Source organism: Glycine soja, chromosome 17 (assembly GCF_004193775.1).
Source record: "Glycine soja cultivar W05 chromosome 17, ASM419377v2, whole genome shotgun sequence".
Taxonomy (NCBI): domain Eukaryota; kingdom Viridiplantae; phylum Streptophyta; class Magnoliopsida; order Fabales; family Fabaceae; genus Glycine; species Glycine soja.
Genome location: NC_041018.1, coordinates 6,039,225 through 6,055,413, shown reverse-complemented (window position 1 = coordinate 6,055,413; position 16,189 = coordinate 6,039,225). Strand labels below are relative to the sequence as shown.

Below are 16,189 nucleotides of genomic sequence, written 5' to 3'. Positions count from 1 at the left end.
TTTCTTGACTGAAAATTTAAATTATAAATTATAATTTAGATATATAATAAACAATTTATATTATAATAGAAATTTAAGTTTAATTATTAATAATATCTTTTAAAAAAATAAAAATGAAAAAAATAAATTAAAAGAGATAAAAATTCAAAATTTTAAAAATACTTTTGTTGAAGAAAAACTCCTAACCATATATTCATTAAAGAATAATTCTTAAAATTAAAAACACAATTATTCAAAATAATTATTTAAGAATTTGGAAGATATTCTTCTAAAAAAATGGAAGATATTATTAAAATTTAAAATCTCTTAAGAAGGATTTTTTGTTTAATATTGTAAAGTTGAGTTTTTACTTTTTACCACAAGTGCGTTGATCAAGTGATACTAAGTATAAATTATCTTTGTTTAAACATTGATTCCGGATTTCGGATTCGAATTATTTGAAAATACACGTGGCATTAGTAAAAAAAACCGTAGGAATCCAATTGGTATGGAGATTCTTTCAGGTCACATCTTCATCACAGAATCTTCTCCCAGCAAACACAAGTTACAACAAAATTAAAAAAAATAATATATATATATATATATATATATATATATTAATTTCACTCTTATAAGTTATAAAGCGCTAAAAAAGCAACATAGAGAACTAGATTTATTAATTTTCTTCCAGTTTTACTAAAATATTTTTTCTTTTCCTTTCTTCTCTATTAAGAAAAAGGTACGCTTTGTTTCGGAACTTGCTTGCATAGATTCTATCTGTCTCAGTTTTTTTTTTTTTTTTTTCTTTTTCTCGCTTCTTCTCCGACTATAATTTTTCTCTCCCGATCAGCTAGGGTTTGATCTAATCTCGATCTCGCATGCGCAACCGCAACTGTAAGCTACTTTCGTTTCATGCCATAATAATAAACGATCAATTCTTAATTATTGACATTTTAAATGTTTAGAATAATTGATGCTATAGCTGATTGGGAATGAGTTTCGTGTCTGTTTCGTTTCTGAGAATTTGAGGTTGGCGTTTTCGCTGCTCTATAAACTGTTTTTTGTTTTAAAATGTAGCATTTCAGTTTTTAATATATGTCATATAGACTTATACTTTGTTATTTTGTTACAATTATAATTATACTATATGATGAGGATCAACAACACGCAAGAGTAATATGTTGGAGAATTGTTTTTCTCCCCCGTTTTTAATGTTCTAGATTTTTTCTTGGATGCAGGTATTCTGTATGCTTGTCGTTCATACTCTTGCTGGGGTTTAGAAGTTTTAAGTTCTCAAAAAGAGATTGGAAGAAGATGCTTTTGAGAAAAAATAGGGATGAGGAATGCCTTTCTTGTTCAATATGTTTCTTAAGAGAAGAAGGATAAGTGCTCATGTATTACACAGCTTGGAATGGCCTATTTATGAATTTTGATTGAAGAATGAGACATATGGGGTGTGATTTCTTTATGTTGTTTATACACACTGAGGTTTATGATTTATAGTTAGGCATTTATTGTAGTTAACTTGGATTGTCACAACAAAGCAAATTATACTGGCAATACAGTTGTATATTTTAGAATTATATAGTTGAGGAATGGATGATGACAGAGATTTTGAGTTGTTATTTTACAGTTGGAATAACAAGAATCCGACTGATCAGCTTTTTGTTATATCTTGTGTTGTTGCTGCTCTTGTTGGAATTTTGACCATAGCCTACACGGCCTTTCAATGGAGGAGAAACATCAATCTAAGTTGGATGAAAGCGATAGCTAGATCTAAGAAAAATCCAAAGGCAAGGCACAAAATTCCTGCGGCCCCTCATACATGGGATCTAGAATCTGCATCTCGTGCAAAGAATTTAAACTGCTGTGTGTGTTTTAAGTCCATGTCACCCTCTCAAACCCTTGGGCCTATAGTAGCTTCTGAAGGTTTCATCCACCGTTGCTGTACTTGTGGTGCAGTAGCTCATCTGAGCTGTTCCTCTAGTGCACACAAGGACTGCAAGTGTGTTTCTATGATTGGATATGAGCATGTCACACACCAATGGACTGTTCGTTGGATAGATGTAGCTGACCAACCTGACGAAACTGCTCTCTGTAGTTACTGTGAAGAGCCATGTGGTGGGACGTTCCTCAGTGGTTCCCCTATATGGTCTTGCTTGTGGTGCCAACGTTTAGTACATGTTGATTGTCATAGTACAATGTCTAATGAAACGGGTGATATTTGCGATTTGGGCCAATTTAGAAGATTGATACTATCACCACTGTATGTGAAGGAATTGAACTGGAACTTGCCAGGTGGATTTTTGAGTTCAATTACTCATGGGGCAAATGAAATAGCATCATCAGTTCGGGCAAGTATTAGGAACCAGAGCAAAAAGTACAAACATGGAAATGAACCATCTGTTGAATCTGGGAACAGTGAGAGCATTGGTGAAGTGTCCACCGAAAGCACTGGTGATTCTCATCAAATACATAATGGTCATCATGAAGTGGGTGAAAAAAGTAGCTCGAATAAGGAGGTTCGACATCAAGATAGTGAATTAGATAATAAGTTGGATAGAAAACCCACTCTTAGACGCAATTCATCAATCAATCAGAAGGATGAATCCCACTCATTAGGAGTGAAGCAGAAATATGATTTGATTGATCTGCCTCCGGATGCAAGACCATTGTTAGTTTTTATAAACAAGAAGAGTGGTGCCCAGCGTGGAGACTCACTTAGAATGCGCCTGAATATCCTTTTAAATCCTGTTCAGGTTTGTTACTCTGGCTGCATTTCACAATATATGGTTATCATTGAGTATTTGACTGTTGCTTCCTATTTTGTTTGCTGCACTATTTTCACTCTCTTTCAAGTGGCGAGTTAACCGAGCTGCTACTATTCATCAAGCACTCGTTTCTTTATAAAATATTACCTAAACTCTACGAGATTACGGAATAGTTATCTTCTAGTGGTATACTTGAAAGATTCCCTAAATGTCTAAAATAATCCTCTTGCTTGTTGGAGATACTCTTTGACAACATGATTACCGAACCTTTGTTTATTTTGTTTAGGTGATTGAATTAAGTTCAACACAGGGGCCAGAGATGGGACTTTATTTGTTTAGAAAGGTGTCTCACTTCAGAGTTCTTGTATGTGGGGGAGATGGTACTGTTGGTTGGGTTCTGAATGCAATAGACAAGCAAAATTTTGTTTCTCCTCCCCCAGTTGCTATTCTTCCTGCTGGTACAGGAAATGATCTTGCTAGAGTTCTCTCCTGGGGAGGTGGCTTGGGTCCAGTGGAGAGGCAAGGGGGTCTTACTACATTTTTGCAACACATAGAACATGCTGCTGTTACGGTTCTTGACCGTTGGAAGGTAACAATTAGTAATCCACAAGGAAAGCAACAGCTGCAACCAACAAAGTTTTTGAACAATTATCTTGGTATGTGAATACACATTTCTCATTGTTACTGTTAATTATATTAAAATTTGTAGGTTTAAAGCATCTGGAAAGTCAGCTTGTTAAACTTTGATAGGGAGCTAGTTTCTTTGTGTTTTGGATAAGGGGGTTGGGTGGGTTATAGATGGAGAGAAAGATGTCTTTAGTAGTCTGGAGTGTGGTCTGGTACTCTGGTTTGACTGTGAATCTGGTTGAAGCAAATTGAAAGGGTGACTCTATTGATTTTGTCCTGTCAAGTCTGATTCTACTCACATTGTGTTGGATAGTTGAAGTGAGGTTTAACATATATGAATTTGGCTATTCAATTCAGGAGCTTATTTGTCTGTACTCTCATAGATTTAGTTGAATTATATTAAGTTGCTATTCTTTGTCTGCCTTTAATTGTAAACATTAGTTGTATATCACTTGCATTTTGTTAGATTATACCTTTGCTAATTGTCAAGCTATGACTGTGTGTTTAGATTAGCTTGTTTTAGGAAAATTTATCTCTATTTTTTGGTTTTTTATGCAATTTCTCAAGAGGTTTTCTTTTTTATTTAAAAAAAGCAATTATTTCTCTTATCTTATGCTTCCCAAACACTCATCTCTTGCATCATTTTGACTAGTTCTGGATCTAACTAATATTTGGTTTTAGGAATTGGTTGTGATGCAAAGGTTGCTTTGGACATTCATAATCTGCGTGAAGAGAATCCAGATAAGTTTTATAACCAGGTATTTGGTGTCTAATAGGAACTGAATTTTGAATTGGTTGTCTAGTTGTGTATTAATAGGAGGCTAGTTGTGTGGTATAAGATTATTTTTATTGTTTTTGTTGGATGATATTGCCATATAAGATTGTTTTCTCTTTCAGTGAATGAAAATTTAATTACATTAGATTAGTTTTAGCATAGTATTAAAATTAGCTCTTGGATTAAGACATTATGAGTTTTAATATCTCTCAGTTATTATGACTAATATTTTAGTTTATGTATTGCATAGGATAAATGTTTATTTTTATATAATAATAATTATAGTTTATAATAAATAATTTTTTTAATATATAAATTATATCATAATTAAGATTTATAATATATAAATATCCTTAAATATAGATTTACAATGAATAATTTAAATTGTGATATATATTTTTTGAAACTATTAACATTCTTTAAAAAATTCTTAAAAATTTGTTTTAGAGATAAAGATAAAAGCCAGTAGATTAAAAGAGATTAAGAAGATAAAGTATAGGGATAAAATAAAAGTAGGGTAATTTGAGATGTTGAGAGAGAAGTTTTTTTGGCTAGTTGTGGAGATAGTTGTGAAATGCACATCCTAAGTTAAGAATGTCTAATTAAGAGTGGGAGCTTTACTCTCTAAGTTGTGTATTCTTATGTATAATATAGGAGTAGATTATTCCCTTCAATAACTTTGAAGGAATTGATCAACACGTTTGTTTGGTTCTTGAATTACTGATTAACATCAACATAATTATTGTGATAGTGTGACGTGGGACGCTGGTTTATCCCTTTGTGACCTGGGCTTAAAATTTTGAGTTCGAACATGGGTCTTTTTAGCATGATCCGGCTTAGCTAAACCATTAAAAGCCCAAAAAATTGGTTTGTCACGGGCTTTTGCTTTGTTTTGGAGATCCAAATTGAGTACTTCTTTTTTTTTGGTTTGATACACTATAGCTGACAACCTGCATCGGGCTAAGGCAGAGATTATGTAGTTGCTATACTGGGTTGAATCTAATGACATTTTGTTGAGCTTGTCTAGTAGTGATCTTGATCTGTTTGACACCCTTCTATGTGAGATGAATGACCTTTCCTTTTAAGTTTGTTGTATTTACACGTAGAGTAACATCTAACAGGTTTGCATGAACCTGATTGCTTGACTTATATCATTTGAACCTTACAGTAGAGGTTTCAATGCCACACTTAATATATTAGCTGCATTGTTTCAGTTATCTTAATATGCTTACAATGATCTTATATTGTGGAAATTCTAGATTAAATCCTGAAATTACTCTTAACATGTGCAGTTTATGAATAAAGTTCTATATGCAAGAGAAGGTGCTAAAAGTATTATGGATAGGACATTTGCGGATTTACCTTGGCAGATTCGAGTTGAGGTGGATGGAGTTGAAATTGAGGTCCCCGAGGTGAGTCTGCTAAGTATTTATAACCTTTATTTTGGTTCACATCACTCTTTCTGGTATAATTGCTTAGATTATAAATTATTATTTTTTCATAAGTGACTAACTCTAAAGTCTAAATATATTATAATGTTAAGATGTAATTTGACTGTAAATTACCTATACTTTTACCTGTATTTCTAGCATGTGTTGGGAACCACAAGTGTAATTTTGACATTGTGTTTCTAATATCATTTCTTATGTCAGCGTGGGGTTAACTCTTTTGACAAGTAGTTAATGGAAGGGACTATTTGTCATGTGAAAAATTCAAATCAGGGTGTGTATTTGTAGGTTTTGAACATAGAGTGGACATTTAAGTTTAGGGACAGGAAGCGAATGTAATTCACTCAAATTTTTAAATCAGAACTTCCTTTTGTGAGTTTCTTTTTTACGCTGCAACCTACCCCCACCAAAAATAAGAGCAAAGCCCTTTTACTGAATTATTCAATTTGGTTTTCAATTAATTCAGGATGCGGAAGGTGTGCTTGTTGCAAACATTGGAAGCTACATGGGAGGTGTAGATTTGTGGCAAAACGAGGATGAAAATTATGATAATTTTGATCAACAATCCATGCATGATAAGATACTTGAAGTTGTGAGCATATCTGGAACATGGCACCTCGGGAAGCTGCAGGTAAAATGAATCCTGGATTCCCATATTAGTGATATGCTACTTTAGTACGCACATCACGCTGTAGCTAAAGCGTCTACTACTTGAGATTTGACATTGATTTAAAGATTATGTTGTTGGTGACCCTTTTTCTTCTTGAATTAAATTATTAAAAAAACTGGAACTAAGAACTAAAGCATGAAGTGCTTTTTCGTTTTGTTTTAAATCATGTTTTGCGTGGAAGTGGAACTGCATCTCAGTTGTATTTAGCCTGTGCCCTCTGTTATTTGTGCTTTATTTCAGTATCCTATTCTATTTCAGCTCTCTTTGATAATTTATTTGAACTATAGAATTGAGACATGGTTTATTTGTCTAGATTAAGCTCTAGGGAGTTTATTTGAACTATGAAATCATGGAAGCTCAAATAGTCAAATTCTCTGACAATGGCTTTGTCAAAACAGGTCGGGCTTTCTCGAGCTCGAAGGCTTGCACAAGGACAGTCAATTAAGATACAACTGTTTGCCATGTTTCCTGTTCAAATTGATGGAGAGCCTTGGTTTCAGCAACCCTGCACAATTAACATAACCCATCAAGGCCAGGTTATCATTCTAAAACTCTTCCGTTGTGCATCAAAGGCAGCATAAGCTCCTTTGTGATAACTATCACTTGCTTTGCAGTTTGATGTCCTTGCACTGTATAATAACTGGCAAGAATTTTGCTTACCCATTTTTGTAAAGAAAATGATTTCTGCCACTAAATTCACAACTTTTCTATATCTTGTGAAATGATCGAACACTGCTAAGAAAAAATCATGACAAAATATAGTTTTGTCATTTTAAACAGATGTTTCTGATTTTTTATCCTTACACTAATGATTTCTAACTGTTCCACCAATAAAATGCGTTAACATTTGTTGGCTTATTCTCCTTATTGTGGTTGTTCAGGCTTTCATGTTGAAGAGGGTGGCTGAGGAACCTCTTGGCCCTGCATCTGCAATAATTGCTGAAGTGCTTGAGAATGCTGAAACACATAATGTAATTAATACTTCACAAAAGCGAGCTCTTCTTCATGAAATGGCACTAAGGCTGTCCTAGAAATATCCTCTCCACCCTTTGAATGTGATTAGAGATTTTGTATTTATTTTGAAATATATATTGCACACTGTGTATTACTTTTCCTTTTTGAATCCTTTGTCCAAACTCCAAACTTCCTGCTACTTCTGAAGCAGGCTTGTGTATTATGAATCTTTACATGAAAAGAAAGAATGAAATCAGCAATATGCAGTTATATGTACCAAATACCATGCCCCCACGTAGCAAGTTGCTTACGTTTGGCATGTCCATTATTTTATGTGCCATACATTGTGAGGAGAGGATAATTATTTTTCTGATCCTAAGAAAGATTAAAAGCTGTCATATATAAATTCATTGAACAATATACTAAATGGCTGCGACTTAGAACTTAGGAATGTTTTAAGCATGGTTGCGCCTTATTTTAATTGTTCTTCAGACCGTAAATTGAAAACTTCGTTGACCTGAGTTTTTAGCATTACCTCTGCATATATGAGTGACTCTTTACAGGAAGAGTTTCTCAAAATGCTTTCGAGGGCTGGTTTCTCCCCTCTTCACCTTCATGCTTCTTCCCTAGTAAACCTTTAACCTTCAACCACAGGCGAGTAACAAAACCTTTTTCCCTTGTTCCTCTTACGCACGTTGGTTTATCTGGTACTTGAGGACTAGAGATTCTTCTTGGTGCCTTTGTGCTTTCTTTGTAGAGACGCTTCAGGTGGCGACGATAAAAGGGTGAATTTAGGTGGAAGACTAATGATGGCGATGAGCCATTAGAGCCCTGAATGGCCTTTTTAAGCTTGTGCCTGTGCGTCATCTCTCTGTAAGCTGGTGAAGATTCTTTTGAGGTTTGAATGGCCTCGTTGAGTTGTAAAGTCATCTGTTTGAACTCGAACGAGTCGTATAGGTCACTGCCATTGTACTCAATGTTGAGTCTCCTTGTGGGAGTCACTGCTTCCTCTTTCTCTAGATTTTCCATGAAAGAGGAAGAATGGGTTAAGTAAATTTACACGGCCACCAACCTCTTCCAAAACATTCACACCTAACTGCACTTTAATTGTTCACTGTGTTTTTTGATTAAAAACTCAGAATGTGCACTGTTCAGGAGAGGTGGGAGTTAGTTGCCTTACCTTGAAAGTAACGTAGTCAAAATACGTTATTAGCAAGGTGATTGCATTGCTTTCTACGTTTTTCTCAAGCCCTTGATTTATATCGAAGCAACTAGGTTTCTGAAAGTTCAGTGACTTCTCCTATGTAACAACAGTTCAAAAGCTCAGAGGCATTGCAAGCATTTCTCGCAGGTGATATAGAAGCGTGATATGGTGTGCGAAAGGTTATATGCCACCCTGTAACTTATAATGAGCTTTGTTCTGTGGTTGTAGTTGATATTCCCTGTATCAACCTCAGTCGTTTTTATTTTTTTTGGTGAAAACCTCGGTCATCTATTAATATAATAACTTTTTGCTGTGAAAAAAAAAACATGTACATCTCACTTTATGTTTTCTTTCTTGTCATATATTATATTAGTCACTTTCTTGTCATTTTTTCTTCTTTTTTCTCTCTATCCACCCCAATCCAATTCAAAATGGGATGGTCGTTTATAACTTTTCTTCTTAAAAGAAATTAAACACATTCTATTGGTCCCTTGTTTTTAAAAAAGCATTTCTTGTTAATGTTTCAAGATACCTTGTTACTAATAGAGATTCATATGCCCAACTTCCTTAGATGATTCATCTTAGTGTTTGGTGGAAGAGCAATAGTGCATAAATTGCACTTAAAAAAAATCAAATGTGAAATATTTGTCCTCAACAAAAAACTATTACAATGGAAGAACTTATAATAATTTGTTTAGTTGATGCAAATCAGTGTTGCATTATGCAAAATTACACATTCTCAAATAAAATTATATGATCATAAGATGTTATTGACTGAATCTTTTCAATTATAGCCTAAAATGAAATAAGTTTTCATACTAAAAAGAATACAAAGAAAGTTATAAGAATAAAAAATAAGTTATATATTATATCAGTAAAATTATAGATCATACATTATTCATTTGATAGAATCTTAATCTTAATAAAAATCTATCACATAAGATAGATAGAGACTTATATTTAAAAAGAAATATAAAGAGATGTATTCTTTTATTCATATAGAAGATATTTATATAAATAATGAAATAAATATAAAATAATACGGAAAAAATTGTTTATAATATTTTTTTTAATTTTTTTATCAATATATTGTTAGAAAACTCAATAATAATAATAATAATAATAATAATAATAATAATAATAATAATAATAGTATAAGATTAGTTAACATAATAAAAATGTTCACTTAGGAAAACATACTAAAAAATTATACTACAAATATATATTTGAATTAAATTGTAATGATGACTTTCTTCTATGATCCTGAGTAAAGTATCAAATTAGTCTTTCACTTTTGGAGATATTGTCAATTTGGTCTCTGAGATTTAAAAAATATTAAAATGGTCATCGACTTTAGTCTCTTAACACTGTTAGTAAATGTGTGATGTGACACATTAAGTGTCACCTAGATGTACACGTGGAACTTCCACATCAGTTTCTTCTACTTGTCACGTAAAGAGAGACTAAATTGACATCAAAATGACTAAAATGACATAATTTAGGTAATCATCTTTTTTCCCAAAATGTTAAAACCCTAATTGTATTCTCAATAACCTCTTAAACCAAATCCCTAATGGTATTCTGAATAACCTCTCAAAAGCTTCACATCTCACACTACACCACTATGTTATTCTCAATAACCTCTTAAACCAAAATCCCAAACCCTTCACTTTCAAAAACTACTCCAACAGTATAAACGCAAACAACAACAGGTTTGAATGATATAGTGCCGGTTCAACTACGCTGGTTCAACACGAGAAGATCAAATGCAGTGAAAAACAAAACCCTTACATCTACTGGAAAGCATCGATTGCGTCAATTAACACTGGAGGGTGACGATGATCAACGTGGAACACACATAAACACTGATTGCGTCAATGAACAGTGAAGGGTGACAAAGAACGACAACCACCACCACTGGAAGAGCGATAATCGACGTGGACCTAGCACAAGAACGCTATCCTTTAACCATAGGAGGGAGAAAATGGTGAGAGAAATTTCATCACGTTTTTAATTAGACTGAAAACTATTAGGGATTAATTTGACACTATATACAAAAATTGACTCTTCATTTTTCAATATAACATTTAAAATTACGTCATATTAGTTCTTATGGTGTGACATTGCTTATTTCCCAATTACGTTTACCACGTGTACATTTAGTTAGCACTTAACGTGTCACATCACACATTTACTAACGGTGCTAGGAGATTACCAACAACAAGAACTAATGTAACAAACGGAATATAAAGTCGATGATCCTTTTAATATTTTTTAAATCTCAAAAACCAAATTAACAAAACCTAAAAAATTAAGGACTAATTTAATAGTTTACTCATGATTCGATCTATAAACAATAAACTATTCTTCGTCAAATGCGAGCTGAGCACCTTTATTTGGCTTTACGTATTTATCTCATGATATCATCACAGCTGAACTGCTGAAGTGTCCTTCAGTCATTGCTTGGTGAAGCTTACAAGTTACAACTGCAAGCACCGCTGATGTCATTCACTTCTAGCAGTTTTTGTTTTTGTTGGATCTTCTCAGTGCTGAATTATCGGAAGTACCGATAAGCCAATTTGGTTTTGATCTCTTGTTTTTTTCCAAACCTTTTTATCTCCTAGTACTGTCCAATTTGACATGGAAGATGGAAGATGGTAAGCTGCCTCCTCAAGCGTGTGACTCATAATTAACCTTTTTTATCCATCTATCTATAAATTTGTTTCTTCCTTTCTACGTAATAGTAATTCCATTTTTCACACATTGTTTTAAACAGAAATTATGGTGTGGACAATGAACTCATAGCTCAGGAAGATAATAAATAAGGTGAAGTCACCGACATTACACTATTTAATTAATCACACATTAAACTTATTTAATAAATTACGAATACTTAATCACTTAGTCAAAAGGAGTTGTAATAATGAATTTAGTGGATCAATATTTAAAGATATAATGTCACTTTTTAGTCTATTATATTTCACATTAATTTATTTTAATATATTAAATTTTAAAGATTTTATTTTGAGACGTTGAAGTCAACACATAATCTCGTTGAAGTCACCAAAAATTCTTATATTATTTTTCATCAAACAGTGCGTTACATTGGAAGATAATTCTGGCTGGTCTTATCGGTCAAACCTCATCCAAAATCGGGCATTGTTGGGGTCTTCTTCTTCGCCTTTTATCAACATGCTTTTTTTGGTAGCGGCAATGAGACGACTTTTGTTGTTAGGTGAGACAACAATTCCGGCTGCGTAGTGTAGTTGTGGCAATGATAAAAGTGGGGTGAGACAACAATTTTTTTGGATCAACGGCGAGAGGCGAAACTACAGAAGGAGAATGGACTCTTACCCATTGTGATTAAGAATAATTGGTGAATAAGATTATTATCGTTATTAAAATAACAACAACAACAACAATAATAATAATGGTGATGATGATGATTTGTTATTTATGGTTTCAAATAAATATTTTCTTCATTTACTTAGTAATTTTTATTTTTAAAATAAAAAATAGTGATAATTTTTAGATGTCATTATGTTAACATAACTTTTTTTAAAATTTAAAACATTAACAAACACTAATGTTTCTAATGAAAAATAAAAAATAATTAAAACGATACATTTTGAAAACATAAAGGATTAGAATGAAACTTTTAAAATATGATGATGTAAAACATAATAGATCAAAAGTGACATTAAATCATTTTAAAATTTAAAAATTAACAAATTACTAATATTTCTAATAAAAAATTAAAAAAATGACCAAAATAATATATTTTAAAAACATAAAAATTATAATAATACTTTTAAAACTTAATATATCAAAATAAAACAATTACGATACGTAATGAATAAAAATGACATTAAGCCATATTTAAATGTAACAGTTTTTTAATGCATTTGATAATTGGTTATTTACTAGTATAGAAAATGTGCATATAAGAAGTCACAACACACAAGTGTTGATTAACTTTTTTTTTTCTTCCTATTATCATAAAGTCGGAGTTAGCGAGTGAGGGTCTCACGGATACGATTGATGCATTCCCATTTTTCCTTTTCTGTCCTACATGTACAATGAACGTAATCAATGCGTTAAATTTTTATCAATCTCGAAGATTGATCATGAAAACAAATTAAAAATAAAATAATATAATAAAAAGTAAAGTGTGCAAATATGAAGATGAAAAAAATTAAAAGATTAATGGATTTTGAGAAGAATTAGGATTGAATGGAGATTTCGGATTTTAAAAAAAGTATAATAAATATAAAAGAAAACTATAAAATTACTTTATTCATATGGTAAAATATTAAGATTGAAATGATTGATAAAATGTTAAAATTGAAATGAGTGAAAACATTGTAAATCAACTGACAGAGAAGAATCAGCATTCTAAGTCTTTCTGTTTAATTTTTACAGAAAATCAAAATACAAATTTTAACTATCAATAACCATTATAAATTTCTGATAAATCTTTACCTCGAGGACCTATATCTTCTGTCTTGATTGTTGATTCTTTCTTATAGTCTTTACCCTTTGAATCTTCAATTTTCAGGGCAATGTAGTGTCAACATATAAACAGTCATCGAAATAATGTAGGCATTAACAATATTTTAATTTTATTAAGAAAATGTGGATTTTGTTAGCAAAAAATGATTTTGGTAGATACAAGTATTTTGGGACTTCACTTTGACAAACCAATGGTACATAAATTAATTTAAAGACAAAAGTTAGAACGTAAGGAGATTGTCTTCTCGCTTTACTGATTTGCATTATCTTCCAACAGCATTCCCATATTAGAATCCTCATCTTATCATTTGTACTCTCCCCCACCCACTTAATTTATCGTATCTCTTTGCAGTGAAGTCTGAGCGTTGCACACAAAGATATTTACCAATATAATATAAGGTACTTCTGGTTTTTTAATTTCACATTTTTAACTCTTATGGTAGCTTTCTCTATATCCTGCTCATCAATAAGATATCTGTGACTTTGCTTATGTATGCATATGATCAATAATGTCTTTCATTTTTTAGGAAACGAAAACAAAAGGATACTGTTATTGTCCTGGTCCGTTTCGTGATTATTCTTATCTGAAACTCGTCTGTTTCAAATTTACTGTTCCTCCACTTGTATATAAAATAAGGAGGCTTACGTACTGAACTAAGTGACTGATCTGGCTCAATTCATTTGTTATGTTTTCAGATAATAACATATATATTGCAAAGTGCTAGTGGTTGTGATGATCTCATGTATAATAGTACCTATAATTGAAATTTTGAATATGGAATTCCAGGAAAGGGCAGAATGACTTCTGCGTCATTTACTTTTCCTTCCTTTTTTTTTTCTTCTTCACTTAGTCTACTGTAACTGTAACTCTCTGCAAGTCTGCATGTTCCCACTCACTTCTATGTTCAAATGGGTGTTTCATTGGCAATTGAAAGAGGGAAAAGTGAAAACACTGCAAGTTTTTTTTTTTTTTTTTAACAATAAGGACAACTAAATTTGAACCTAAAACTTGGTGCAATTTACTTAAATTCTGGCCACTAAGTCGATCTCTTGGTGTCTCAATGCATGCAAAATTTTGTTTGAGCTCAAATAGTATCACACATGCTTCACAGGCTGTAATTTGTAAGCAAAGAAAATGGTGAAGATATGTGGAATTGGAGCCGGGTACGTAGGGGGTCCAACAATGGCTGTGATTGCCCTCAAATGCCCCTCAATTGAAGTGGCTGTGGTTGACATCTCTCACTCTCGCATATCAGCTTGGAACAGCAACAAACTCCCCATTTACGAGCCCGGCCTAGAACAAGTGGTGAATCAGTGCAGAGGAAAGAACCTCCTCTTCAGCACCGATGTGGAAAAGCATGTGCATGAGGCAGACATAGTCTTTCTCTCAGTGAACACCCCAACAAAAACCAGAGGGCTTGGAGCCGGCAAGGCCGCGGACTTGACCTATTGGGAGAGTGCAGCTAGGATGATAGCTGATGTTTCAAAGTCTAACAAAATTGTTGTTGAGAAATCCACTGTCCCAGTTAGAACAGCTGAGGCAATTGAGAAAATTCTAACATACAATACTAATAGCAAGGGCATCAAGTATCAAATTCTGTCAAATCCTGAGTTTCTCTCTGAGGGAACAGCTATTCAAGACCTTCTGAACCCTGACCGGGTTCTGATTGGAGGGAATCAATGCCCTGAAGGTTTACAAGCAATTCAAAAACTGAAGGCTATATATGCACATTGGGTGCCTGAAGACAGAATCATAACAACCAATTTGTGGTCTGCAGAACTGTCCAAGTTAGCTGATAATGCCTTTTTGGCACAAAGGATTTCATCTATTAATTCTATGTCTGCCTTATGTGAGGCCACTGGAGCTGAAGTTTCACAAGTTTCTCATGCTCTAAGCAAAAACACCAAAATTGGACCTAAGTTCCTCAATGCTAGTGTTGGTTTTGGTGGCTCTTGTTTTCAAAAGGACATACTCAACTTGGTGTACATATGTGAGAGCAATGGCCTCAATGAAGTGGCTAATTACTGGAAACAAGTGATCAAGATGAATGACTACCAAAAAAATAGGTTTGTGAGGCGGGTCGTGACATCGATGTTCAACACGGTTTCGGGTAAGAAGATTGCAATTCTGGGGTTTGCCTTCAAGAAAGATACTGGTGACACTAGGAAGACTCCTGCAATTGATGTCTGCAAAGGCCTATTGGGAGATAACGCGTGCTTGAGCATCTACGATCCATGTGTTATCGAGGAGCAGATTCAAAAGGATTTGTCAATGGATGGCGTTGAATTTGACCATCCTGTCCACCTGCAGCCAATGAATTCTACTATGGTGAAACAAGTTAGTATTGTTGGGGATGCTTATGAGGCTACTAAAGATGCTCATGGGATATGCATTCTTACAGAGTGGGATGAGTTCAAGAACATTGATTTTCAAAGAGTGTATGACAGCATGCAGAAACCAGCATTTGTGTTTGATGGAAGAAACATATTGAATGCTGAGAAGTTGAGGGAGATTGGATTCATTGTGTACTCAATTGGGAGGCCATTAGAGCAATGGCTAATAAGCATGGCCTAACAGGCTTGAAGATTATGAATTGAGCAGAGCTATCAATTATGTTATCCTTTGTGACATTTCACCACTTGCTATTTTTCATGATTTCAAGCGTTTTTCTGATATGTAATACGGTGAAATGAAATCTGCCTTCTTCTGTGTTGCAAAATAATTCATGTAAGCATTAGGCGGGCTTTAGTTGTTACCTGTTGCTAGCTCCTATACATACTATTCAAATAAAAATGCAGCTGCCTTGAGGCTGTACTGTAGTATTTGAGATAATTAAATAAGATTTTATCCTCTATAATTTTTTGTTTTGGTCTTCTATTTTTTTCTTCTGCGTGTTTATATTTATATTTATATTATTATTATTTTAGTCTCTATTGTTTGGATTTTCCTATGATGCTAATATAGAGGTTAGAAATTAGACTAAATATTGCTCAAATAATAAGAACAAAAATGAAATTTTTTGAATGAGAGAAGTATATCAAAATATAATTTTATAGAAATTAAGACAATGAGGCGAATGAATTACGTCAAGAATTGGAAAAAAAAAATAAAATAGGAACACCATTTTTTTACCCTTATGTTCAGAAACTCTTAACACTTTCTTTATTCTCCCCTTTCTCACACTTTTATCAAATATAATTTTGAAAGTTACCAAGAATATCAGTATGTGCATCTATCGTTTTCCTCTC

At 33.2% G+C, this 16,189-nt stretch overlaps 2 protein-coding genes across 3 annotated transcripts; both read left to right on the top strand.

Moving 5' to 3' along the window:
* The first annotated feature begins 629 nt into the window (after positions 1-629).
* Positions 630-7,500, top strand: LOC114393228 (diacylglycerol kinase 1-like). 2 transcript variants are annotated; one of them, XM_028354499.1, is made up of 8 exons: positions 630-718; positions 1,218-2,738; positions 3,037-3,406; positions 4,059-4,135; positions 5,445-5,564; positions 6,067-6,231; positions 6,669-6,806; positions 7,152-7,500. In XM_028354499.1, the coding sequence occupies exons 2-8, from the start codon at positions 1,575-1,577 to the stop codon at positions 7,299-7,301; spliced, it is 2,184 nt and encodes a 727-aa protein (XP_028210300.1). In that variant the 5' UTR covers positions 630-718; positions 1,218-1,574; the 3' UTR covers positions 7,302-7,500. The 2 variants fall into 2 exon arrangements, with proteins under 2 accessions (XP_028210300.1, XP_028210299.1); XM_028354498.1 differs by having other exon boundaries at positions 665-873.
* Positions 7,501-13,164: 5,664 nt separating this feature from the next.
* On the top strand, positions 13,165-15,818 carry LOC114392613 (UDP-glucose 6-dehydrogenase 1-like). Its single transcript, XM_028353812.1, has 2 exons — positions 13,165-13,339; positions 14,053-15,818. Exon 2 carries the CDS (start codon positions 14,076-14,078, stop codon positions 15,513-15,515), a length of 1,440 nt encoding a protein of 479 aa, XP_028209613.1. The 5' UTR covers positions 13,165-13,339; positions 14,053-14,075; the 3' UTR covers positions 15,516-15,818.
* Positions 15,819-16,189: the final 371 nt, after the last annotated feature.

Excerpts from the sequence above, each read along its gene's own strand:
- LOC114393228 (XM_028354499.1), top strand. The coding sequence starts at position 1,575 with ATGGATGATGACAGAGATTTTGAGTTGTTATTTTACAGTTGGAATAAC. Across the intron at positions 2,739-3,036 it reads TCCTTTTAAATCCTGTTCAG|GTGATTGAATTAAGTTCAAC; the intron begins GTTTGTTACTCT and ends TATTTTGTTTAG. Across the intron at positions 5,565-6,066 it reads TTGAAATTGAGGTCCCCGAG|GATGCGGAAGGTGTGCTTGT; the intron begins GTGAGTCTGCTA and ends CAATTAATTCAG.
- LOC114392613 (XM_028353812.1), top strand. The coding sequence starts at position 14,076 with ATGGTGAAGATATGTGGAATTGGAGCCGGGTACGTAGGGGGTCCAACA.